We start from the raw sequence: 27,330 nt of genomic DNA, 5'->3' as shown, positions 1-27,330 counted from the left end.
CCCCGGCTTGTGACCACAAACTCAAACTCAAAAGGTTATTTAATTTAAAAGAAAACCAATAGTTTGATAATTAGCATTAAATGTATTCACTAACAGATACATAAGAAAGGAGTATATATCTTCATATGGACTCTTAAGTTTAAATGTCACTACAGACAATAAATGTAAATAGATGAAGTACCCAAAAAATTGATTATACAGGCAAAAAATGTCACTATAGACAATAAGTGTAAACACCAGATCTGTAGGATTGTTTTTTGTATATTTCTTTAGTTCAGATCTCGCTTGTTGAAATACATGTAACTTGGCCTATCGTTGAAAAATGATGTTACTGGGTGTGGAGAAAAACCAGAATAATTCCTTTCTGCCTTTGCTATGCACAACTCAGCTATGTACCTCATTAGGCTTTGTTTCTGAGCAGAGGGTTGAGCTGCAAACTCCTCCAATGGCATCCACTGTACAAAAGCTCTTAATAGTTAAAAGATGTCTCACTTGTATTTGAAACTTTTGTTGTAATAATATTCGGTAGCGTCATACAGAGTTTTTGTTTGCCTATTCTGGCTTCCTAAAGAATTCCACTTGTGAATTGTGATATCTTCCTTTTATGACATTCCATAACTGTTATTTTGATCTTAAATAGTAAAAGTTACTGTGAATAAACACAAGCCAAGTCAGTACCTGGGCAGCCTCAATTTCTAGCTCTTGAATTTGGATGTCAAACGATAGTGGCCGCATCATGCAAACAAAGAATAGATCTGACTTCCCAAAGAATGCCTTGTGCCATTGCCTGTCAAGTATATCCTCTTTAATGTATAAAGACAGCATATTTATCAGCATTTACACTGTCTAATAATGCAAGTAATGGTATCAAACTCATTGAAAGTTACTCGTATATACTAGTGCTGGGCAAAAGAATGACTCGGATGGGTTGGGAAACGAAACTGGAAGAGTTTTGGTTCCAATTTTCCAAATAAACTTGTTTACTTTGTTCACTTCAGGTAGGGTGGACCCTCCTTTTGGCCAAAATCTTTAACAGTTAAACTCTTAGATATACAATTAGCATCTTAACTTGCTAAGCATGGTAGAAAAGTTATACATGCACTAATCATCACAATTTTTACATAAAACTATTTAAGGGTTTTTACGCATGAAAAATACACTATGTGACTTTCAACCCGTACGATCCAATCCCAATTTAGCTATCCTTATCTGGGATTTTGCTAATTATGGCACTAAGGGATACTGTTGAAGGATAGTGTCTCATAAACACCATGTGGTGGTTGGTTTGGTTTTTAGAAATGGTTATTAATTCGTCATCAAATGAGTGAAACTACAATTATTAGGTAAAGATAACTCTTTTTTATTAATTATTACCAAATGAGTGAAAAGAGGCACCTCTGTGATTACAATTCATTGAGTAAATTTTATGCATAAGGATTGTACATAGCTTAGTAGCTACCGCTAACAATATGGAGTCATGAATTCAAGTATAAGACAAATGGACAGTTAGAGGTGGCATATTTGGTCCATTTGCTTGAGAATGGGTCATTTGGGGTTACCTTTTAATCCTTTTATACTTAATAGATCAAATGAGCCCAAAAAAAAACTCCAACAGAAAGCGAAACACGTCATATGGGTTTTAAGTTGCCCTAAGTGTGTTTTTGATGCATACATGATACAACCTCCCGAATCACATTGTACAAAGAAATGTATTAATACTGCAGATTTGACGTTTTTGTACTTATTTTACCAAAGTACTTATTTCTCAATTTTTATTTTAAAAAAAGGTTGGCCAAAAAGTGTTTTAGTCAACCCAACTTTATCCGTTTTAAACCCTAGCAAAACTAACCTGTTTTAATGTGCTATGCATCTGCCCGAGCCGACCATTTTGACACCATTAAAACAGTGGTATGAGTTTTCATAGCAATTTATGATGTTAAGGATTCACCACTTTGAGGTACAAGTTTATGACCTGTAAACTGTTTTATTTTTATCATTGTGTTAACTACAAACTACACATCTATAAGGGGTGAACATGATGCCAATTACTAATTCTTTTTACCGTTGAAACATCAACAAAGTTATTCAGGAAGTACTTCATAAATAAATTTCCCAATTCGGAGGTACATACCTGAATGCAAGTACTTCAACAAACTCTGTATCTATCTGTAACACAAAATCCATAAGCATGAAGTTGATACACCGATCTTTGACATGTAATCCAAAGTTACATGATTCTAGATGTGGAGATTTAATCCATCTTCTTATAATTGGGTTGATTTGGCTAATCACTTATGATTTATCTCTAACTGGTTGAAGGAGTTAAGCTAAAGAATTTAACTATATAAGGAACGTGTCAAATAGGTTGAAGAGGCTGAAAGTCATCCAAAGAGACAAAGAGTATCCAAAGACATAAAGAGCTCCTAATTTGCTTTATTGAGAAAGTAAGTTCATACTATCTATGTCTGTATAGTTTTTGCAATTATGATTAGCAAGCTGTTGTTAAAAAAGGACCCAATCCCTTTCGATCCGCACTTGAAATTGATAAGCAGACTATAGAGTTAATAACTTAATACTTACTCCTGTCTCTTCTTTGACTTCTCTAATAGCCCCTGCAGAAATATCCTCCCCCTATAAAAATAAACCATTATCAGTCTATGGAGAAAGTTATGTATCTCATGCTAGCAACTTATAAAAACCTCTTCTAGAACATATACCTCTTCAACAATTCCAGTAGGGATCTTCCATATACCTTTTCCCCGCAATATTCCATTCTTCTCCTGGACAACGAGCATCTGTAAACAAAAAGAAAAACAGGAGGGTGTCTCATCAACAGAAAACCATCTCGTCAACTGATCTTACAGAGATGCATTTGGAGACATGTGTGGATTCCTGTAGTTACATGCTAGTAATAAATAAAATTGAGGGTTATGAATGTGGAGGCAATAACTTTATTAGATAGTATGTTCTTATTTGGATAGGTACACATAAACGCGGAGTCTTTTTTTTTTTTTTTACAGAATCTAGATAAGTGATTTATATATAGAAAAGGATGAGCAAATACCACTATAATCAACAAAAGAATACAAGGAAACATAAAATAGGGAACTAGGCCATCAAATAAATCAACGGATACCGAACCTTTATAGGATAAATACAATGAATGGCAGCTGATATATATATATACCTCTCGTTTATCATTCAAGACAATAGCGCCGATACCGACTCTATGTGAGGCATTTGCAGGGAGGGTATTTGTTGATTCAGGAATCCATTTAACGAGCATGAGGTAATCAGGTTCAGCATGGTGATAGCAAAAACCCTCCTGTGAATCAAGTAAACATCGATAAGGGAAAAAAGCCTATCAACCTAATGAAGCTATTAGAGGTAACAAAGCAGGAATACATATATTTACCTTCACTGCAGCTTCGACAAGATTTACAAGACGGATTGGCAGTTTGATCCAAATGCCCTTCTTTCCCTTTCAAAACATCCGAAAGTTAGAATAAGTCTAATGATGTAACATACTACAGAAGTTTCATGTATTCAGTAACAAGGATCAGCACGAATAGGTATAATTTCAGCAGACCCGGTATCAGCAAAGAACAAATAAATATCATATCATACAACTATACAAATGGGGAAAATGAAGATATACACTCTACATTCCAATATAACTGTACGAAGAATGTATATATGGATAAAACCTGTAGAGTCCAGTATGACATTGAAGATTGAAGGCGATTGCGAAAAGTGTCAGAGTCCATACGATCGTGTGCGTGGAGGTCAACAACCACACCTCCATGATCATCATTCTTTGCAGGAAGTAAGTGCTCCATATATATATAATCTGAAATCCAATTACAAATAACAACTTGTAGCAAATGAAATTCATACAAAAAGAAGAAAATACAACATACTAGTGAGTACTAACCTGTGTAAGTAAATGGAAAATAAGGAGGAGGTTGGATTGATAAAAAGGAAGGGATTGTTTGTGAATAAAGAAACAAAAGAAGCTGTTGACTTCACAAGTAGTCGGAATAAATACATATGTGGATGATAAACAACATATTTTTTAACCCGACCAGACTATTAATGACAGCGGGCCGTTTTTACTCTACCATATTTACCATTACAGACAGGGGCCCATACTATTTTGGAACGATATGGTCAAGATACCAAAAATGTTGGTCGGTATACACAAGACGTTAAATAAAAGTCAAACATTATTACGAGTATATCATCATGACGTTGTTATATCAGATTTAAATGTTTTGACATTTTGAGGTGCGTGTTATATATCTGATCAAAGATATTCTGATTTCTGCTTCTCTAAGTTAGTCGACAAAAACAGTTAGAAAATTTTTGGTTTTGCTTAGTTGATAAGCGACTTACATCGGGTTGTAATACTTAGTTGTTAAAGCGTTAAAAACAACTTAGATATGTGTTCATTTTTTATGATAAAAGGAGTGATAAGCTAGTTAATAGAAACAGCTAAAAAGTTTCTAGTTTTGTTTAGTTGTTAAACGACTTAAGTCGAGTTGTAATGCTTAGTTGATGAGCATTAGACGTTGAAAACAACTTAGATATGTGTTCATTTTCTATGAAAAAAAGGGTGATGGTAGCCGGGAAAAAAAACTAATAACAATTACCCTACAAAGCAAGTCGACAATTCAAGTGTAAAACTAAATGTGCTTTCTTTGTGAGAGGATAGTGTGTTTTCTTTCTCTTTCGTATTATAATTGAATCGAAATTTTGGAGAGTACATCATGTGAAAATTAAGAGGAGAAAAGATAATGATGAATATAAGATTTGAAGAAGAATGAATAAGAAAAATAAAGTTATAAAAGAGAAAGGATGTTATAAATAAATAAAGTACTCACCGGTTACATAAAAAACCTATTTTTAAGGAGATATAGGTCTACTTTTAGGAAAAACATGTGAAAAGGTATCAATCCTCTAAAGCACGATTTGTGACATATCTAATGACTCAAATTTATATCCTATGATCTTGAAAATTCGAATAATACATGGCTTAGATTTAAGTTGGCCAGTATATTCGATTTTAGATGGTTGAGATTTAATCATATCCTTGATCCAATGACTATGGATATTCGAAAATAAAAGGCTGAGATCTAAAGCCAACAGAATCCAATGATCCACAATGATTAATCTTAGCTCTTAACCAAATAGCCTAATAATTCTTTTAATTATGAGATGATGACATGTGAAAAAATCAATGGGCAAAATTAATACAGAAAATTAGTGGATACCACATGTCATATTCTTAATATTTTCGGAGGATTATTAAACTATTTAGTTATGAGAGACATGGACTTTTTTATTATCCCATCCGGTCACTTAACACATATTACCCGATCACTTACATCTTTAAGACATAATAAGTAGTTAGTTACATAAGATAAAATAATCGTAATAGAAGATATACACACAACATAGATATTTTGATATAGTTGCGTACACTCGGTAGGTAATAATCCCTAATTTAAAAGTTTATAATAGACCCAAAAGTTTCTTCCCAAATTATCATTTTCATATAATATAAATTACCCTTTTAATCTGTATACTTGGTAACATTGTAGAACTAGAATACACAACAAAGGAAGCAGAATTACATTTTACAGATGAAATTTGAAAAAAGAAAACTGTATATATTTTAAGATGCTAATGCTAACATAGAGTAGTAGTAACCAAGTACGAAATTTTATATTCATAATATTTTCACTCTATATTACTCGTGATTAATATATATGCGACAGCACAAAAAGCAAGCAGCCAGAGAACCAAAGACGTTCATCAGCGGGGCGGGTTTTCCTGTAGAAAAGACTCACCTCCTCCCATCACCCCTTTTTATTTATTGTATGTTTTTTTAAAAAAACAAATATATCAATACATATATATATATATCATTATGTCATTAGGGTATGCAGAAAAACTATCTTATATTGAAGATGTTGGTAATGTTGGAATGTCTGAAATCTTTGATCCACCTAACATCTTACAAACCAAGGTCCTTCTTTACTTCATTTATTTGTTTCAATAATGTTATTTACTTCAATCTGTGTTGTTTGTTGACTTAGGGTTACTTGAATTTATGTCTGCTGTCTTCTGCATTCATAATTTGATGATTCGGATTGTCGGTTTTTTGGGATCATAGGTTTTTATTATGGTCTTGTGATTTAATCAATAGTATTCCAGAGTTTTTTTAAGTGAATGCACTTAAAGGGAGGTAGTTGAAGGGTTGGAAACTTTTGTGGGCAGGCTGCAATATTCGGGAAGCCGTTTTGCAGGCTTGTGGTTCAATTGGTTTTCGATGGGAGGGTCTTTGGGAATATGGTCAAGTTTTCCGCTGAGTCAGTCTGGAACATGTCTCAACGTTGCCTTCCACATTGTGGACTGGACAGGGATTCTGATTATCAATGATCTGCAAATGCACTTAATATCAGGGTTCGAAAAAAATCATCCAATAGTTGGAAGAGTTGATTACCAGAATTGAATATTTATGGACTAAATTTGTTTGGATTGTTTAGCATAGTAAAAGGGTGCTTGTGGTTATAGTTTGGATTGGGGCAGATGGCCTGCAAACACAATATCTTGTCACAGTACTTTGTTAAAATTGTTGAATTTCCTGGGAACTTATTGTTATTTTATTGCATACCGTGGTCGAGAATCTTGGTTCCACCACTGGTTTGGGACATTTAGCAAGAAGGCACTGGAAACCCCTCGTATATTAAAAGCATTCTATAGAACAAAAGTCAAGCAAATAGGTGTAGATAGAAACGGGTCCTTGTGATAGATGAAAACATTTTTTTTATTTACTCTAATTTGACTGGGATGTATTTGTGATGTCTTATAAACTGTTCATGTAAGATAGTTTTGATATGATTGTTATTCACATTCACATCTTTGCTCTTTTTTATTGGCAGATTGAACAGCTTACTAAACTGATTCGGAAGGTTCGTTCTAATTATAAATATGTGCCTTTCAAAGTGTATGAGCTTCCTTTAAGTATATCTTAACTAATAATGCTGACCTCCTTATCGTATTACTTTCAGAGTCGGCATTTAGTTGTGTTTACTGGAGCGGGGATATCAACTTCTTGTGGTATACCTGATTTTCGTGGCCCCACAGGGATTTGGACGCTTCAGGTACATACATTCAAACCTCCCCCCTACATGTTATGCTATACTTGCACAAATAATATTATACAATACCTAAAGTTAGTAACTTATTATACTAAAACATTATGGTACCACATGGTTACATGAGGTTTAGTCATGAGATGAATTCATTCAGGCAGGCTACTAAATGTGCTTAGAACCAAATTAATAATCAACCCTACATTTTGAAGAAAAAAAGAATAACAAAAATAAATCTGACATTCTGTAAATTTTACTTGGATGGTTCTGTTAATCCTTGTGTTTTTGACTAATGCAGCGGGGAGGCAATGCATTGCCAGAAGCAACACTCCCATTTCATCGTGCAATGCCAAGCATGACTCATATGGCTTTAGTTGAACTAGAGAGAGCTGGCATTGTTAAATTTGTTATTAGTCAAGTACGTGTCCCCTAATTTCTTCTCTAATGTAGGCTTCTACCATTTTATCGTATTTTGGTACAATATAGGATCATACACTCTATTTGAGTGTATCTTCATCCAAATTGACAATTAACTTATATCAAGCATGCCAACTTTATGCCTATTGCTGTTAAATTACAGAACATTGATGGCCTCCATCTTCGTTCCGGAATACCAAGGGAAAAGCTGTCAGAATTGCATGGAAATTCCTTTATGGAAAGATGCACTTCTTGTGGTACTGAGTAAGAGTTCATCCTAATCTGCTAAAACATTGTTTGGTTAGTTTCTAATATTACACTTCATTTTGTTCAGCTTTATAAAGAGTTACTTGTATAAACTTTGTGCTCAAGTAAGAAAGTCAGCATATAATTGTTTTCATGTATAACAAGACTTTTGCTTTTTGCCATAAAGCTTTATTGGAAACTGATTTCTGAGAAGCAATTTATCATTTTGAAGGTACTTTCGAGATTTTGAGGTTGAATCTGTTGGACTGAAGGAAACATCACGAAGGTGCTCCAATGCAGATTGTGATGTTAAACTTAAAGACACAGTTCTTGATTGGGAGGTATAGTTTATTGCTCTACTGATCCAGAACTTGATGCTAAAATGTTTTATTTTTAATCACTTATCTCTGTTTGGAGCAACTTATGGTGTGTCATATTGGCTATTTGGCTTACTATTTTATCTTGAACTTATATACTGTTATAAAGGAACATTAGAATATTAGATCTGGTTGAATTTCATGGTCCTACATTGGTTCTGCAAGTTCACTCTAGTTAGATTATGATTTTGATACACAAAGAGGAATATGATATAAATGACTGAATATGTGTGTGTTGTGTGTTCTTTCAGGATGCATTACCCTTTGAAGAAATGAATCCAGCAGAGGTGCACTGTCAAAGGGCTGATGTTGTATTATGTCTGGGGACGAGGTAATCATAGCATCTATCTCTTTTTTGTCACTAAAATGTGCACCTTTTACTTGGAGTGTAAATGTTAGGAGTATAAACATATACATTATCAGTGTAATAATTCACCGTCACAACGAAACAAGCATCTTATCAGATGTTCTGTTTCCTGCTTCACGTAATGTGGCCATGAGTATCAGAGTATATTGAATTTCTGCTCTGCACAGTTTACAGATAACTCCTGCTTGCAATTTGCCTCTGAAGTGTCTCCCTGATGGTGGAAAATTTGTTATTGTGAATCTTCAGGTAACCTTTCATTCCTTTTCTTTAGTAGCGGTAGATTTATGTTATTCTTATCTCAACTCTCATTTTCTTTTATGTTCTCAAATGATGCAGAAAACTCCAAAAGACAAGAAAGCGAGTCTGGTTATACATGGATTCGTAGACCAGGTACCATATGAAAATTAGTCGTTCTAATTATACATATGTGCCTTTCTTATTCACTCTGTTTCATTAGGTTTAAAATGTTCGAGTAACTATATATCTTTTAAACAAAATAGTGAAGGCGTATAATGGTCTTGATTGCTTGCAGTATTGGTTATGGCTGTGTTTCTTTCGTAATTCAGTAATTGTTACTGTAAATATGCCATGGAAATATATTGTGACACTCTTTTTCAAGTTACAATAATTGTAAGTATGCCCACTTCCCTTTAATTGATGAATATCAATCCACACAGGTAATTGCTGGAGTCATGGAGCTTCTCAATATGCGTATTCGCCCATTTGTCAGAATAGATCTCATTCAGACCATTTTTACTCATGCATTGAGTTCAGGTTATTTCTCTTAATTTTTCTTTTCCATGATAACCTTCCGTTCACACGTTTTGATTCCTGATTTCCTCTTGACAAATTGCATCCAGAAAACCCAACTAGTTACTTTTTTCTTTCAGATTATGAGATTATTTAAGTTAAAGTTCTTGTAATAACCCTGTATGCGACATTCATATCCTAAATAGTTTTCTCAAATCTGTCACCTTGTTTATCAGATGAGCGATTTGTAAACTGGACACTCCGGATAGCGAGTATACATGATAAGAGGGCTGTGATTCCATTCATCAAGTCTGTGGAGGTGAGTCACCAATTATGATAATTTCTTTTTTAAGGTCTGTGTCCATTGTATAGAGGTGGAATTTTAAACACTTTTACTTACTAACGGGTACACTGCGTTTGATATCAGATGAGTCAAGAAAAAGTTACTGCTAAAGTGCAAATGGTTCAGAGGGTTTGAACTGGTTGAAAGTCAGCCAAAGTGTTCTTTAAATGCATATAAACCTCCCAAGTGGTTTTGATCAAAATTTCAGATTACTACTGTGATGACATCGGTTTTGTAATCATAGAAATAACAATTAGCACATAAGTTATCTATAAAGAAACTTTAGAGACTAGACACAAAGTGTTTATGGCTCATCCCAACCCTGTCCCATTGTTACCCAGCCTTCACATCTTATCATGTCTACATCTGCCTGGTATTAAGTATTAAGCTACATATTTAACATGTATAGACCATTCAAAGATTGGCAATTGGTTTTGAAGATATGCAATTATATATTAATAGGCCATACAGTTTGACAACTCGCTTTTTATATTCTGTAATCCAGATTTATAGATCATTTGTCAAATGCAGAATCTGTTTTTTCATTGTGTCGTGAATATGTGGTTCTCTGATCTCTGAACATGAAATTGCATTTTAGGTATCGTTTTCAGATCAGACGATGAAAGGCGCGGTACTAGAAAAGCACCCTTTTCTCCTTAAAAGGTATAAATTTGGACGTTTGTGTTATATCATATTATTCATATGTATACTTAGTTTTATATGCTCCAAATGTTTACACTATTTGCTTGTCAAAGTCGATCTATTTACCTTCAAATGGGCTGTATTCTATCTGCGATGGGTAAAACCTAAAACCTTGGCAAAAGATTAAGCATGTCAAATGATCAAGCAGGTCGAAACTCCCCACTGGATTCCAGTGCATACATCCTCCCAATTTATTTTGTTTAGAAAAGTTATATTGTTATTTTACTACTATTATTTTAAATTTCTCATAGTTTGTATTTACATATTACAATACTATTTACTGATAAAATTGAAAAATATGCTGGGAGGTTCAGTTCAACCCTGGCCATTTTGACCTGTACTGGAGAAATGACCCATTTCAAGTCGAATCCATTACCTAACCTGCTTAGCCAGTGACCCATTCATTTTAACCAGATAAACGAGTCAAACTAAATGTATGTTAACAAATTTGTCTTAAGGCTACATTAAAGTAAATGCAAAGATAAAACCCTAAGGCTGTATTTAGTTTATGCTTAAATGTGTAACATTTCAGGAGAAATGTTCGTAAGATTGAACCATTTCATGTTATCTTCAAAGTTAACTTCAGCGAGGGATGTGGATGTGCATTTAGCCGAATAAAAATCCCTATTGATTTTCAGGTTAGAATTTTATGCTTGTTTTATTTCTCTTATTACGCGATTTGATCCCATGAAACTTGCCCTGGCGCACAGAGCTAAGAAGTGATTGTTGAGGGGGAAAACATAAACATGTAAAACAAAATTCTCCTCAATAATATTTTTTAAGGGGGCAAATTCACAAAAATACTATTTAAAATTGTTAATGGGTATGGATGTGCACGGAACAAAAAAACAATTAAGTACCACCATGTGGATTGTGAAGTTTTCTGTAAGGTTGGCAATAAGGCAGTTGTGAGTCTATACCTAGAAACAGTCCAAAACTGGAAATGTACAAATTTCCTTGGATAGAGAAACTATTGTTGTTAAAGGTGGCATTGTTGACCATTTACTTATGAGTTGGTGGATTCGAGTTATCTTTTGAGAGAGTCAAAATGTTAAATTTGGTACAAAGTGGTGTATAAAGGTAAACCAGTTAAAATGTTAATGGGTTGATAGCCATGGAAAGTGTGTTTTATTCAAAAACTTATTAAATTTTGACATACTTGTTTTTTGTAGAAAGTTTGAAACTTTCAGACAAAACATTTTGATACAATCCGGCCTGACCCATTTTGAATAGCATAAAGAAACCGTGTTGACACATTACCCTATTTTTCACCTCTAACTAGTATCAATTTTAGCATCATGCCAACTTTTAGAAAGTATTGTCTAATCTTGTAACATTGTGTATATATGCAGGCAACAGCAGACAACTTAAAGCGTGATCAAGACCATGTCTTCAGCAAACTGAAAACTAAAGTTATAAAAGATTCATGTCGTGGGCAGAATTCTGTAGTTGAGAGAAAAACGATTATAGAACCAAAGAGTGAGGTTGTAGTCCGTGCCATTGTGACAAATGTTAGATGGTATGATGAGATAACAGTCAAAACCGCAGGTGCTGGTGCTTTAACCAATTTCTCAATGAAACGTAAGAAAGAAGGCAAACATGAAACTGAAATTGCTCGTAAGTTCCCAAAATGGCCAAGACATAATGGTAGATAAGCAGCATTTTCTTTTGACAGTGTACATACTTGAATATTTAGGTTTTCTCTTTTGGCATAGAAGCATTATATAGTGAAGCAAGCAAGTGAATCTTTATAGGTCAATGCATTTTTTCTTAGCCATTTGTTGCCTTCTCATGAAGCCCCACTTGATAATGAAAAGATGGTTTCAGTATGTCAAATGGTTATTTACATTAACATATGCCAATTGGTCATCTTCTTTGATGGACAGCATCAATTGAAGAAATGTTATTTAAAGCAAAAGCAAAATAAATCATGATTTGCCAGATTGCAAATTACTCCGGATAACTTGTCGAGAAGTCTATGAACCTGGGCTGACACATGGAAATCTGCTGGTAAACTTTTTTTTTTTTTGATGATTGCCTGGATCACATTTGTTAGCATAATATGCAGTATTTGTGTGTGAGATCATTGTTCCCGTCACAGCACAAATATACATCCAATCTATTTATTAAGTCCATTATCTTAAATCATCGTGGAATATACAACTCTGTTACAGCTCCTTTCAAGTTTGCAAAGTTTATTCATTTTGGCTTCTACAAAGTACAAACTCAAAAGCAAAACGTTTGACCAGTTTTGTTACTAACGATCATTTTGGAATCGTTATGTCAAGTTTTGATACTCATCCAAACACCCTTTGGTTTGAAATTTGAGATGTGAATTAACTTAGATGACTACATTCTTTGATAATACATCGAACAGTATTTAAAAGACTAAAGAATTGTGAAGTAAACACATGGTGATAAATATTTTATACACCCTCTTCTGAAATACAGTTTGAAGTGCAAATTTTGTGTATATATTAAGCTCGTAATAAAAGGTCCGCATATTAAAGAGCACTAAACATTCTGCAATCAATTACATGTTAAACTCTAGACATCCCAAGCTTTCTTTCAAACAGACGTATAAGAAGATACACCTGCAACACACTTGCACCGATCAAAGCTGCTGATTCCACAAATGCTTTGTGCATTGCCCTCTTGCCCATTCCTTCATTTACTGCAAACCGAACACATTTAATTAATCATCGACCAGATTCATTGAGAGATTTCGATGAGTCAATAGACCAGATTCATCCGTTTTCAAATGACATCATAAACTCTTTTTAGATTTGTAGAATACACTGAAGAGTTTAATGATCGTTTTAGCTGTATAATCAAGTAAACTCTTTATTTAAATATAAGTAAGAAAAAGCAGACGTGTAATGATCGTTTTAGCTGTATAATCTTTCATTAAGAGTCAAAGACATTACTCATTGCCTGCCGGTCAGTCTCGGCTTCGAGCCAATGTTGTTCAAATTGAATGTTATATAGAGCATCTTCTAACTTCGATATCTGTTCCAAAATCGGTTTGAAATGATCTGCAAAAAAAGATCATAAAAGACTTTACTAGCATGTCCCAAAAAAGCAGGCACCATAAAGTCATTAATTCCATATATGCATTGATACATATAATTATGACATTTGAAGCATGTTACAAGACTTTATATTGCAACCTAACCATAGTTTCAGTAAAAAATGCCAATAAGCCGCTTTAGTTTGCAAGAATTAACAGTTTGAAGAAATTGCATAAATGAAAGAATGGCATCACATGCGCATTACAGCACACATTTGCTTACTCTTTCTTTCTAACTTATGTAATTTATTTTCATTTCCTCTCAAATTCTAACTCAGATGGTTTTGATACAACTAAAATCCTAGTAAAATGGTTCTATTTTTTTTCACCTTGCATATACGCTCAATTAACTAGACTTAGAGTCATGGTCTTTAGACTAAACATAGAAAGCAAACAATCCTCGGTTTCTACCATTGTGTCGTTACTTATACATGAGTATAATATAAAAAAGGAGGCAAAGAACTCACCATCTTTAGCATGCTCAACATCTGCATAGAAGTGGCTAGAATGGACATCAAAGTCTATAGTTTCATGGTAAGGAGATTTGTTCGTGAAACAGAATTGATAAAGGCCTTCGTTATGTGCCACAAAATCAGATTTGTCACTTGTTTTGTCACGAAAATCTTGAACTTGTTCACCCTTTGGTCCTTTCACCTGATAATCAGAAATTAATATGATAATCAAGACCTTTGACCAATAAAACATATTACAAACAAAATGCAAAACAATGAATGGTACAACTATTCTATGCAAGAATTGAGTGGTTGCCAAAGAAAATTTATGTAGTAACTAAAGATCATTTTAAATCTACATTTCTTATGCTTTTTTCTATGTATTTGAACTTGCATAACGAAGCTAAGGAGCATCTTTTGAATTTTTATTTTGTAGGAACCCTCTATCTACCCTCCTAGTGAAGCCGGACACACAAAATGAGCTAAATCATTTAAACCCTTCCTTTTTTTTTCTGCTACACAGTCTTAACCATGATGAAACGGACCAAATGGGGATTCAAAATTTCGACGAGACAGATTTAAAAAACCGTTGAGGTCAAAATTATGGCTATCCAAATGGAAAGTGTAAATTTTGCTACACTAAGGTCTACGGTGCTACAAACTTGAGGACCTGTTGTCAAAATACTAAAAGGTTAATACAGCTCAAAATAAAAATTCAATAAAAGTATAAATCCACACAAAATCTGAAATTGAAAATAAGCCCTATGATTCTATGAAACCTCACATGCCAAAATCGTATCATTCTTTTGTATCGGAACGAATAACGACTCAGCTAAAACACGTCGACAGATTCAAAAATTGCCACAAAGTCCAATCAGATTCCAAAACCAAAACAAATCATTTTTTGGAGATCACGGATAACAATCAGAATTTCATATAACATGCACACTATTATCGTTCATGTATGACTCTTAAAACTATACTATTATCGTTTGTGTTCTAAATCGCCATCCCTGCACCAATAATTTAGTCGGCTATGGAGTTTAAGTGTTAAACAAATTGGTAGTGTACTAACAAATATGAAACACATCATAGTAAATATCGAAATTTACAAATAGAAAAAAATATACCACAAGATCAACGCCGTCTTCGTTATAATGCCAAGCAGCTTCAACCTTAATAACAACAAAAGAAAACCGAACCGTGGAGCCGTATTCGGCTTTATGCGAAAAGCATTCGTCTCTGTCTATCACAAACCTGATCCCAAACACTCCTCCGCTCACGTTTGCCATCACCGCCACCGCCAACAACACCCCCGCCCACGACAATCTCATCTGGAACCATCAATCGTAAAAATTCAATTGATAATTAATTATTATCCACACACAAAAACAAATAATCAGATTCTTGATTTACTATAACTGTAAGAGTGAAATGCTGGTAATTAAGAACAGATCAGTCAATGAAAGTCGTTAGATTTACCTTTGATTTGAATTTTGTTTAACGGATTATGAAGGGGGTTGGATTAATTGCAAGTACGATTGAGGATGACGTCACAACACAGCACAGCACACAGGAACAAGGTTTCGCCAAACACTGGACGGAAGTCGTAAGTAATAATGACTTTTGACTTTTGACTTTTGACGCCTTTGGTTGATTTGTTCTCTCACTGAGCTCAGCTGTACGTAGTTTTGTTTGTTTTTGGGCTAAAAGGTAAAGTTTTCATGGCCCAACTAGTTTTGTGAAAAAGTCTTTTAAGTTTTAAGCCCAATGGCGCGTTAAACAAAATTAATAGACATTAAGGCCTTAAGGGGGTGTTTGGGCTTTGCTTATTTTCCTAGTTATTACTTCTTTGGTAGCCGTGCACAAAAGTCGGGTTTTGCCCCACCCTACTCAAACCAAACCGGGTTTAGTCAACGGAGCTAGAAACCGGATTTGATCAAACTCGAACCGGGTTGAACCCAGTATTTGGTCAATGGTGGATCGGGTTTTTACTGCTTTTTACCAAAACCAAAACGACCCGATTTTGAACCCGATATTCACCCAATCTTGAAAACCCGAACCATCTCAAACCGCCGGGTTTTTTAAAACCCGAACCGGTTTTGGTCTTTAACGACTTTCGACGCGGGGTCTTTCAAAACCCAAACCATTCGGGTATTCCGACCCTCTTTTCTCTGGAAAACTGGTTTTTATGTGTATCTTTACTTGTTAGCTTGTTGCTAGGTTTTAAGTAAACTAAAAATAACAAAACTGCCTTGTTATTGTCACTTTTGATGGAAATCGAATCCCCCTAATTACAAATTAGTGACCATAGTTATACCTCAGAGTCACCCAGTTGAAGGGTGTCCCACCTGGAGTCATCCTAATTGACCGATAAGAAACTGACAATGGAAGCTCTCATAATAAATATGAATAACTAGTTTTTAGTCCCGCCTGATAGATGGATAGTTTCAAAAATAATAATTTATATATGATGTGCAGAGCCGGCTTAATAGTTTTATGGGTTTAGGCATGGGCCTAGGCCCACCAATAACAAAGGCCTCCAAATTTTTAATAGTTTAGCCTATAACTACACTGTTATAACTAGATTTTTCCTTAAAGTTAATAATTTTATAGTTAGGGCTTGAAAACATCTCACTTGTCTATGAACAACCATCAACACTTTTCTTGGAAATTAAAATTCTATCACTCTCCTAAAGAAATTCGAATATAGATTTGTTGATTATGGCATTTAAGGGTATAAAAGACCTTCAAAGGCCCCTAAAAACATTATGCCGACACTGATGATGTGTATCATAGTTAAACAAAATTACACAACACAACCACTGGAAAGTCGTAAGTAATGACTTTTGACGGTTTTGTTCTCACCGTGTCGTACATTTGTTTACTTTTGGGATAAGTTTCTATGGCCGAACTAGCATTGAGAAAGAGTCTTTAAGCCCACTTGTATAAAACAAATATAGTGGTACTAAATAATTAGAAAGAGTCTTTAAGCCCACTTGCATTGAGAAAGAGTCTTTAAGCCCACTTGTATAAAACAAATATATGCTAAAGAGTCTTTAGCATTGAGAAAGCATAAAAATTATCACCTCTGTAATTACATAGTATGCTTTTTAATTTTATATGTAAATTGAAAAGTTAAAAATGTATATTAACAGTTACGGGGTATTTTATGATTGCTTATACACAATGCTACAAAAGACACAATAATATGTTATTATAAGTTGTAGAAATACGTATGCTTAAAATATACCAAAATTATATAACAAAACAATACCAACTTTGAAACGGACTTATATCTTGTATCGAGATATACATACTACAGAAAGGAGAAAACGGTACAAATGAACAAAGCAAGAGAAACCGATTTAACAGAGACAGAATTTGGAATCTTCCCTTTATCTTTACGAATGAAAAGAGCCGAGTACAATGGTATGTTTAGTGCCACCAATGCAACACAAACTAGGATTTGAAATGCCATTGTTTCATAGTATGATCTCCGAGTTTTTGTGTCCATCAACATTGATCTGATGACGAACTTTACCAAGCACAACAAATAGACCATTGATAGTGTCACAACTGTGGTCGATAAAGGAGATGACGCTCCAAATTCCATCATTTCTTTATTGTACCTATCTTGAACGTCGTCATCCGCCACTTTTGAGCTGATTACAAACGATAAGTCAGAGCCCAAAACTGTGTCGAGAAATGCAAAGAGATATGAGCTTGTTCGTTTGTAGGTCCAGATTCTTCGGTCGTTCCACCACCCTCTTATGGTTCCACCAGATTGAAGGAATTCAAGGCAGTCAAAGATGGAGACGAAGAGTAAGATGTATGCAAATGGGAGAAACCATCCACTTGTTACCTAAATACACCAACGACGTACGTGTTGTTTATATAGTTAAGTACATCTCACAGCTTGTGATAACATAAGGTAATTAAGTGAATGGTGCAAAAGGGATGACCACATACCGGAGGGAAGAGTGAAATGCCGCATAGGAGACTAAGGCAAGGGACAATGGTGTAATAGAGAGTTGGCAAGGAGGTAGGGGACCATAAACAATAGATCAAATAGCCCATCAACTGTACAGGATGAATCTTTCCAAGCCCATACCAAGCCGGGCTATATTTTGAGAGCAAAATCAAAAGATCACCCTCGGACCACCTTTTATGTTGCACGAGGATCTGGTCAAGAGTGGTAGCAGCAACACCTAGAAATGCCTCCTTATTTGGATTGTAAAAAACTGACTTCCAACCTCGGCAGTGGATTGATAGGCCTGTTATCACATCCTCAACTGGACACCCATATTTCAACCCGATCTAAAATACACAAATGGAACTTACAAAATGAAATGCAAATCCAGATTGGGCTAATCTCAATGCTCATGAATAACGAAACACAAAAACTGAAATGATTTACGTTTATCTCTAAGGAATGAACTGCTGATACAATAAAGCATAGAAAAGATTACGGTTATGTTTTATTACCCATAGTTTAACATTTACTGGAATTGAACATAATCAAATAACGAATGCTGACCCAAAGTGTGATTGTAATTCATAAAACACTGTAATTCATAAAACACTGTAAATCATGTAATTAATAATAACAGTTTGGATTGGACTAAAATTCGAATCTGTTATATGTTGCCTCCTATATCCAAAATGAAGATAAATTTTTTGGAGATTAAGAAGGAAAAATAAACGACGCAATACCTCTTTGCCCCATTCGGTGTCAGTTTCAAACGTGCAGCTTGCAAGACTCTTTAATTTTTCAATCGTATATTCAATATTCTTAGTGTGATGATTCTCCGGTTTCCAGTTGATTTTACTTCCATCATTTAAACTTTTTCCTGACAAAATATCTCTCCGGTGAAAGCAGTTCGTTCCAACATATAAAGGCCCTCCAACACCATCAAAACCATGGAAATCAACCTTCATCAATTTACACAAACTTTTAAGATTGTATAAAAGCTTTTCATTTATTCCGCATATATAAGTAAATCAAAGGTGGCAATTTTGACTCTTTTATGGTTTTTCGTTATCTATAGCAAATTAAACCTGAGTCGCTCAAAGTGTTATCATTTGCATATTCCAAGGTCGTTAAACTATAATTGGCACACTAATCATTTGATAGAATTTGGACAAAAGTGTTTCGTGACAATCTAACCTGCCCAAACCAACGGGTTTCAGTTCTTAACAAAAGATTACTAAAGTATTACCCAACCCACCTAATTTGCCGCCTTGAATTTATAAAAATAAATCTTTCACCTCACGGATTACTCGAAGAGAACCACCATAAAGTTCATTCTTTGTAAGATTTCCAAACCACTGTGGGTACTGAACGAAAGCAATCTCATGGCCTTTTTCTTCATTCATGAAGAAGCAAAGGGCATCCCTTACAGTAGCACTGCAATTCGAGTACATATCACAGTCGACATTTAGAATTATCGGTCCATTGCTTATCATAGAAGACACCCTTATCTGCATTATATTGTCATCTTATCATGGGAACCACAAACTGAAAAGAAAATGAATGTAAATTCTAAATACTCAGTTACCAATGTATTCATGGCTCCAGCTTTGAAGTTATGGAAATGAGTTGGTCTCTTTTCCCTAGCTATATATACCAACTTTGGAAGGATTTTCCCCTCTATATCTTGATTATGATCAAGTATAATCTGCAAGAAAAATGAAATTTGGGAATAATCTCATTAGAGATGACATTTTTAGTTTTGATGTGTTTCTTATGTGTTGCTTGATTCGGGTTATGAAATATTTTGAATTAATGAAATAGGTAAAACTAAAAAGTGTAAGTACTGAAGTCGTTTAAAATGTATTTTTAATGGGAATATGATCCGTACTGCAGACTTTACCTAAGCTTAGGTACTGCCACTTTAAAAAAAGTTATAAATTAAACCTTTGAATTTGATAAACATACATAGCCTCCCGCCTGAACTTTTACATAACCTCCCCTGAATTATACATAATTCCCCCTGCTTTACCTAAAATAGGTACTGCATGCTTTACCTAGCCTTTCCCCATTTTTAATACATAAAATCACATTACTCATAAATTGTAACCTGCAAAGTAATTTGTGTAACTATATTTCTGTTTAACCTTTAATTATTTATAGAACATAGAAAAATGTTGATAAAACTTGCTTTGGGTCAGCCAAAACCTTCATGTACTTATCCAACCTACTTTGTCTACTAATTTTGTCACCACTCTAAGTCTAGTTATCGAACAACCAAAGTTATTTGAGTTGGAAACAGGGTTCAATGCCACATAAGACCAGAAGTTCTTACTTTGATGATGGCATTGTGATCACGTGAAGATGTAAACGAGTTCCATTCTGCAAACCCTTCATGTTCTAAGCGTAATTCTTCAGGAACTCTTCCAATCTTAGTCACATTTTCAATCCGAGTCTTCATGTCTACAAACAGTTTCTGCAAACCGAATGACAACACTTATTTTTAGGTTAACAAAAATGTTATGCATAATCTTGCTTTATGCATACTCATACCGCCTCATTTTTATAATGTTGTTAAGAATGCTAATTCAAATATTATGATTACCTGAATGGAGATAAAATCTTGAATGTGTGTTGTGGTTAATGGTTGAGACGCTGACTTAAAATAGGCTGCAGGAGATAGTGGCTCCACTTTATAGTTTCGGCAGTATGGCAGCCAGTGCTTGGAAAACAGGGCTGCTTGATTGAGAGCGTAGAAGGTAAGTTCGGATCCACCATCATCAGAGAGATAGATAGCAAGTTTCTCTGGTGGGTAGTCATATGCCATAACCGATAAAACAGTGCTGATCACCATCATTGGTGGCTCAATCACAGGGTCAGCCGTGCAAACAAATACGTCCACCCCTGGCAAATTATTTTCGTACCTGTTTAGTTTGCTAAACAGCTTAGATAACTTCATATTACGCAACACAAAAAAATCAGTGTCTAATACTCGATATTTGTTATAATGGTGCAAACCCCACTGAAATGATCATATACTAATTACATGTTTTATACTTTGTATTCAACTTGTGACTTTATACAACAGATATTACGAGAATATCATCATCATCACTAATATAAAAAGTGATACTGATAAAAAAATATTGAAGAGGAGGTTATCAAGTATAATAAGGGTTATAAACAAATTAATTAGGCGTTCAATTAACCATTCATTACCTGCTTCGGGAACCATATGTGTCCTATTATATAATTCACCCATTTCAAATGCTTCGAAATGCATACTTTATAATTAAATAGGTCTAATTCTTTGGATCACATATTCAAACACAATTTTCTATATATACTCACTGAAAGTTTTTCAACATTATGGAACTAAGTATCTAAGATTATAGGTGGAACACTCACATATTGGTTTTTTAATCCATAAATATCATGAGGCTCAAACATTTAATCATTAATATTAAAATATATAAAAAAAAATTGTATGTGAGGGGTTCTATTCACTTTTCCCTATATGTATATATATAAGTTTTAGGTAAAATAAAACAAGTATTAAAGTAAAACAATAGGTTTTTATTAACTGAAAATCACCGTGCATCATTAAAATCATTGTGTATCAATTGTTTCGTGAATTTTCGTGCATCAATAATATAACCATGATCTAAAGGTCAAGATCTTGTCTTATTTGTTTTAATTTAATACTTGTTTTACAATACCCAATATATATATATATATATATATATATATAGGAAAGGTTATTTAAGAACTCACAAATAAAAAAGAACACGAGAACAATTCTGGACCACTCATTTTCTTATATTTTCTCTCTCTTCCATTAAATAAGAAAATTCACCCAAATCATTTAAAATGTTTTATCTCACAAACCGTAAATCGTTAGACGAAACAAAAAGCATAAGTAGTTTTAAAATTTCGTCCTTTTTCATTAGAGATCCAATTCAATATAATTTTGACGACTTTTTAATTTTTGTTTTTTTTTCCCATCGCGTTCATCCTACACATGTGTAGGTTCATCCTACACATGTGTAAGATCATTTTTTTCACATGTAAATTTGTAAATGAACATATGTACACAACAATGAAGGTCAAGGGCGGAGCCCGTCAATCCATGGCAGAGCCATGGTAGCCAAGGACGGAGCCCGTCAGTCCATGGCAGAGGAATAGCGGCTAAGGGCGGAGCTCGTTAGGTAGATCACCCCCACTGGTCACCCCCTATGACCTATCACCTTCTATGACCTATCACCCCCACTAGCTTTGGTTTATGAATATCCTTAAGGGCGAAGCCCGTTCCGAATCATAATTTTTGTTCAACCTACACATGTGTAAGTTATGTGTAACTACAAAAAAAAAAACGAAAATTAAAAAGTCATCAAAAGTATATCGAATTGGATTTCTAATGAAAGAGAACGAAATTTTAAGACTACCCATGCTTTTTGTTTTTTTTAACGATTTACGGTTTGTGAGTTAGAACATTTTGAATGATTTAAGTGAATTTTATTGTTCAATTGAAGAGAAAAAAAGGAAAAGAATGTGTGGTCAAGAATGGTTCTTGAGTCCTTTTTTTAGGAGTTCTCAAAATAACTCATTCCTATATATATATATATATATATGGGTAACACTCCGGTGAGAACACTCTTAAAATAAGAACGGTGAGAACACCTTAAAAACATCATTTTGATGCATTAAAAGTCCATAAAACTAACATAGTACATAACTAATTATCATTATTTAAGTGATTAACAACACATTCATCCGTCAAAATTGAAATAATCATGTTTTTTGTTTTGTGCATCCATCTTGGATGCATATTCATCAAAATGATGCATCCAACAAAAAACGTGATTTTTTCGATTTTGATGAATTAATGTGTTGTTAAACACTTAAATAATGATAATTAGTTATGCACTATGTCAGTTTTATGGACTTTTAATGCATCAAAATGATGATTTTAAGGTGTTCTCACCGTTCTTATTTTAAAACTGTTCTTATTTGATTGTATATATATATATATATATATGTGTGTGTGTTTTTTTTTTTTTTTTTCCTTTCCTAAGGTGTTTTTGAAAACCCATGTCGGGTTATCTAATATTAAAATCATATTTAAACATGCCGCGTAACTATTTCTTGTTTATGAATGGTTTGCATTTTGCATATGTTGAATCTAAATCCTAAAGCTTTACTTTATATGTTAGTTGGTTTGTGATACTTTTGTTTTCAATTAATGCAAACGAACGAACATAATCAAATCAAATTTCATAAGGAATAGGCATAAACGGCAGTTCAATTTATATTCGTTGACTATTCTTAAACTTACATCTGTTACATGCACACAAATTTTTATGTGCAAATGAATATTTACCTAAACTTTCTATCCTATAAAAAACGGTGTTTACTTTAATTACTTACTTAATACTTACTTTCTATCCTATAGATTAAATTAATATACATATTATCAGTAAAAAAAAATAATAATAACCAACATACAAGTTATAATTAACTGATTCAAACACATTTGAACATCTAAAATTTCATTATTTGCATTTATGAGGGTGGAATGATATGATGAGGGGTTGCATATTCTATGTTTTGCTAGTTCCCAACGAATGATAAGAGGGTTTTTGTCAATAAGTTTCCATAATGTCTTTGACATTTTGTATCAGTTTCATCATGCATACTTCATTACTTCTAACTCTCCTTATATGACATGCTAAACTAAAAGAAAATCATCATTCATTCATTATCTCTATACATGATAAGAGATATAAAGAAAGCGTGTGTGTATATATATATATAGGATCCTAGCTAGGGGATCGATATATAAAAGATTGACGAATGTGGATTTTTTTAGTGTAAAGACAATTGAGTAAGTATGGGATAAAGGGGATTTTTTTTTAGTTAGATGTCTTCACTCACCACCATCTCATCTCCCTAAATTATTGGAAGCTAGATTAGATACACATCTTTTTCTTTATGAACTTCACTAGCTAGGGATTTGAAAGAAATTAACCATTCAAAATGTATACATAGAAAGAAACATGTAATTGAAATTGATTAGTGATTAGTGATTACGGAATTAAGAGAGAACGATCTTTTTTAGACATCTATGTAAGAAAATCAACAATGTCAATTGACAGTGATCATAAGAAACCCAAAACCCTATATTTTTGGGCCCATTATTTTATTTCTTGGGCCATAGTCTCTACTTTATAGTGGAATTTGTTGGGATTTCATTAACCGAATAAGATAAAATGGGTCCAGTGACCGACCCAATTTAGGTGACAAATGAAAACTTTTAGTTTTAATAAACAAAACAGAGTAAGTAGTGGAAACATGTTAATGAACCGTTAGCAACTATTAAATTTATTGTACTATTAAATTTATTAAACATATCAAAAGTAAACAAAAAAGAGTAAACAAAACTTTTAATTTTTTTGGGACTATTAAATTTATTAAACATATCAAAAGTTTTTTAAAAAATAATTCTTAGGGGCTGACATAATAAATAATAAAATTTTTTGGACAAAATACGGATATATTAGTACCACTCAGCGAAAAAACGACGATGACCCGGGCCCCACTGGTCTACAAAGAGAACCGCCCCCTGCTTACATATAATGTACACTCTTGTCCTTTTAAATTAGTTAAACACACTTCAAATTATATTCGTTGACTATTCTTGAACTTACATGGACATATATGAAAAAGCCTCATTCGTAAGTATAAAATGGTTAAACTCTTAATTAACGTGCAGATCAAAGTTCTAAGCAATGAATTTACTTAGAAATGATACTCGTATTTAAATTTTGTTGAAGTTGTTAATTTAGGTCTTTGACTTAATTGAAACACTAGAAAACTTCAATTATTATATGAGTATTATTGTAGGATTCTTTCAAAGTATTCTTATCTCTAAAACAACTATTTGATTAATCAACCTAATTAACCTTGTCTTTACATACCAACTAAAAGTGGACCAAGTTACATTCCATTTCTAGACAATGAAAAGAAAGTATGTATTATATGTGTTCAATCATTAAACATCAATCAAGAATTCAAAATAATAAAAAGTTTTATCTATCTCATATATACATACAAAAATATATATCTAAATAATCTTGTGGCTATACCTCGATCAATCTAAAGTCACGTACCTACGCTATTGATCGAGTAAATTCAATCTACATATCATTTGAATATACCTTTTTAATTACTTTAATTAGTTAGCAACTTGAGTGAAATATATATACTGTACTTTGGTAATCTACTTTTAGACTAAATTCATATGCTGCTACTTATGTCAAAGATATAATAGAATAATCTTATACAGAAAGAATAACAAGAATTAATACAGCTACGTTATATGTATTTTTTTTTTAAATTAATAGCATTGTACGTATTACTACTGCATAAGAAAATTGCTAGAGCAATCAATTATTGATACAGCTACATATAGTAAAGAAAACATCAACATTTTTGTCGCTATACATAACAAAATCACGAATAATATATCATTGCTTGCTTAAAGTAGTACTCGTAACTTAAACTAGTCAACCGGCCAATGAATTGAATGATCGAGTAATTAAAACAGAAAACAAAATTCAATCTCGTCATGATCGATCAGGATAAGAACGTACAAATTATAAACAAGAAGCTAGCTAGCTAGGAAACGTTAATTAAAATTAGCCCGAATTAAAATGGAACGACGGACGTACCTTTGGGACAGCCTTTGTTTGAAGGTGCGACGATAGGCCGGGTTCCATCGAACCGACTGCGTCAGCACCCAATACACACCCAAACATATCTCCGAAACAAACATCCCAATTACAAAGATGATGATGAGCATACTAGTCCAATAACTACTTGTTGTTGTGCTTGTCACATGTAAATACACTTGGGTTGTTCTGTATATCCATATCCATATTATACTTAGCAACACCGTTGTTGCAAATACTCTTTTTATCTTCTTTCCTTTCCCGTCAACTATTGTTGTCTCAAATAATGGACCAACTTCTTTTTCATCTTCTTCCATATATATATTCTAGCTAGCTAATTTCTTCCTTCTATATATATATATATATATAATGTTTCTCTAATTTATATATATGATGATCAAGTTAAGTGTCAATATCCATCGTCTATATATACCGGATGGATCAAGTGTTATTATTATTAAAATATAGTATATATAAAACAAAATAATGTAATTAAAGTTTGACTAGGCCAATTAAAGCAATATGCAAGTGGGCTGCGAGTGTTTCAGCTAACCCGATTTTGTGGACCGTCTTAAGATACCAACAACCGACCCGTTTTATATAGTGGGGCCAGTAGTCTTATTTTGATGGCTGCATTATCCTTTATAAATATTAAAAATTAATATATATATATATATATAAATTTTAAAACAATAGTTATCTTAACATTTTAAAGCCTTCTATAATTTAAAGCTATTTTTAAAAATTACCACATAGGTCTTTATCCTATGTGGCATCTCTATATTTTTTTACAATATATAAATCTACAAAATTATATTATCTAAAACTATTAAATTAAATAAAAATAAAATCTATATATAAACAAAATCTTACAAAAATAAAAGAAAAAATCACATTCTATATCATAATAGAAACCGTATGAATTTAAAATCTATTTTTAAAATTAGAAAATATTTGGTTTTCAAATTATTTAGTTCTTAATTTTACTATTTAATATAACCAATATTATATATCACATTGTAATATAGTTTTTTATCCTTTTCGTGGTGGTGTTTTTACGTTTTATAAAAACTATTATCAATTACTAGGTGAATTCAACATAATTTGAATCATAGGTTTGTTCTTTGTAATCTAATTATAATTTGAATTTGGTTTCTAACTATATCTAATTAAAACTTTTCAACTTTTATAAATTTTATTATTTGACGAAGTAAGTTTTATGAAACTATTTTCTTTGAAAGAGTGTGATGAAATTCTAATAAGTCACATATCACTTTGCAAAAAATAAAAGATCGTTATGATTTTACATTATATTTACATTTTAACTTCATTTTATGTTCATTAGTATTGCATGAAGTATAATATGTGATAGTTAATATGAATATTTGATAACGTATGTTTTTATATAAATGCAAAGATTTTCATAAATAATAAGAGTTATATTTGAATTTATCTATTTCAATAAATATAAAAATTTCCATTTAATGATAATATAGATTTATATGTACATGCCTAAATAATGGTAACTGTATCGGCGGCCGGGGTCGGTGCTCCGCCTTCTATCTAGGTTCCCCTCTTATAATGTATAGTTGTTAAAAGTTATTATAAATATTCATATAATTACTAAAACAACATTTTTAAATAACCGCACATCGTGCGGGTAAAAGACCTAGTATATATATATATATCAATAATAATATAACTAATTAAAAGATGGGGTTGGGGTACACTTGGCACCCTTAA

The 27,330-nt window shown here is 33.1% G+C and overlaps 3 protein-coding genes across 4 annotated transcripts; 1 reads left to right on the top strand and 2 right to left on the bottom strand.

Moving 5' to 3' along the window:
* Positions 1 to 43: 43 nt before the first annotated feature.
* Positions 44 to 4,032, bottom strand: LOC122609992 (nudix hydrolase 2-like). The gene is made up of 9 exons (XM_043782959.1): positions 3,935 to 4,032; positions 3,708 to 3,850; positions 3,416 to 3,481; positions 3,188 to 3,325; positions 2,718 to 2,795; positions 2,581 to 2,631; positions 2,132 to 2,166; positions 679 to 787; positions 44 to 455 (listed from the first exon to the last, which is right to left on the bottom strand). The coding sequence occupies exons 2-9, from the start codon at positions 3,837 to 3,839 to the stop codon at positions 270 to 272; spliced, it is 795 nt and encodes a 264-aa protein (XP_043638894.1). The 5' UTR covers positions 3,840 to 3,850; positions 3,935 to 4,032; the 3' UTR covers positions 44 to 269.
* A 1,697-nt stretch (positions 4,033 to 5,729) lies between these two features.
* LOC122579003 (NAD-dependent protein deacetylase SRT1) lies at positions 5,730 to 12,191 on the top strand. Its single transcript, XM_043751081.1, has 14 exons — positions 5,730 to 6,031; positions 6,948 to 6,977; positions 7,077 to 7,169; positions 7,459 to 7,578; positions 7,741 to 7,841; positions 8,056 to 8,164; positions 8,452 to 8,531; positions 8,735 to 8,813; positions 8,904 to 8,957; positions 9,245 to 9,341; positions 9,554 to 9,636; positions 10,259 to 10,323; positions 10,895 to 11,000; positions 11,715 to 12,191. The coding sequence occupies exons 1-14, from the start codon at positions 5,933 to 5,935 to the stop codon at positions 12,015 to 12,017; spliced, it is 1,419 nt and encodes a 472-aa protein (XP_043607016.1). The 5' UTR covers positions 5,730 to 5,932; the 3' UTR covers positions 12,018 to 12,191.
* Positions 12,192 to 12,758: 567 nt separating this feature from the next.
* LOC122609996 (transmembrane emp24 domain-containing protein p24beta2-like) lies at positions 12,759 to 25,969 on the bottom strand. 2 transcript variants are annotated; one of them, XM_043782965.1, is made up of 12 exons: positions 25,588 to 25,969; positions 20,463 to 20,781; positions 20,193 to 20,333; positions 19,446 to 19,565; positions 19,156 to 19,368; positions 18,601 to 18,819; positions 17,857 to 18,204; positions 17,258 to 17,749; positions 15,015 to 15,218; positions 13,900 to 14,086; positions 13,290 to 13,397; positions 12,759 to 13,036 (listed from the first exon to the last, which is right to left on the bottom strand). In XM_043782965.1, exons 1-12 carry the CDS (start codon positions 25,902 to 25,904, stop codon positions 12,903 to 12,905), a joined length of 2,802 nt encoding a protein of 933 aa, XP_043638900.1. In that variant the 5' UTR covers positions 25,905 to 25,969; the 3' UTR covers positions 12,759 to 12,902. The 2 variants fall into 2 exon arrangements, with proteins under 2 accessions (XP_043638900.1, XP_043638899.1); XM_043782964.1 differs by lacking the exons at positions 17,258 to 17,749; positions 17,857 to 18,204; positions 18,601 to 18,819; ... (3 more) ...; positions 20,463 to 20,781; positions 25,588 to 25,969 and adding an exon at positions 15,367 to 15,516.
* Positions 25,970 to 27,330: the final 1,361 nt, after the last annotated feature.

Source organism: Erigeron canadensis, chromosome 8, assembly GCF_010389155.1.
Source record: "Erigeron canadensis isolate Cc75 chromosome 8, C_canadensis_v1, whole genome shotgun sequence".
NCBI classification, from domain to species: Eukaryota; Viridiplantae; Streptophyta; class Magnoliopsida; order Asterales; family Asteraceae; genus Erigeron; species Erigeron canadensis.
This window is presented reverse-complemented; position numbering and strand designations above follow the sequence as displayed.

Excerpts from the sequence above, each read along its gene's own strand:
- LOC122609992 (XM_043782959.1), bottom strand. The coding sequence starts at position 3,839 with ATGGAGCACTTACTTCCTGCAAAGAATGATGATCATGGAGGTGTGGTT. Across the intron at positions 2,167-2,580 it reads AAGTCAAAGAAGAGACAGGA|ATAGATACAGAGTTTGTTGA; the intron begins GTAAGTATTAAG and ends TTTGTGTTACAG. Across the intron at positions 456-678 it reads TAGAAATTGAGGCTGCCCAG|TGGATGCCATTGGAGGAGTT; the intron begins GTACTGACTTGG and ends GCTTTTGTACAG.
- LOC122609996 (XM_043782965.1), bottom strand. The coding sequence starts at position 25,904 with ATGGAAGAAGATGAAAAAGAAGTTGGTCCATTATTTGAGACAACAATA. Across the intron at positions 20,334-20,462 it reads AAGATTTTATCTCCATTCAG|AAACTGTTTGTAGACATGAA; the intron begins GTAATCATAATA and ends TTCGGTTTGCAG. Across the intron at positions 15,219-17,257 it reads AGATTCCAAATTCTGTCTCT|ATGAGATTGTCGTGGGCGGG; the intron begins GTTAAATCGGTT and ends TGATGGTTCCAG.
- LOC122579003 (XM_043751081.1), top strand. The coding sequence starts at position 5,933 with ATGTCATTAGGGTATGCAGAAAAACTATCTTATATTGAAGATGTTGGT. Across the intron at positions 8,532-8,734 it reads GTATTATGTCTGGGGACGAG|TTTACAGATAACTCCTGCTT; the intron begins GTAATCATAGCA and ends TGCTCTGCACAG. Across the intron at positions 8,814-8,903 it reads TTGTTATTGTGAATCTTCAG|AAAACTCCAAAAGACAAGAA; the intron begins GTAACCTTTCAT and ends CAAATGATGCAG.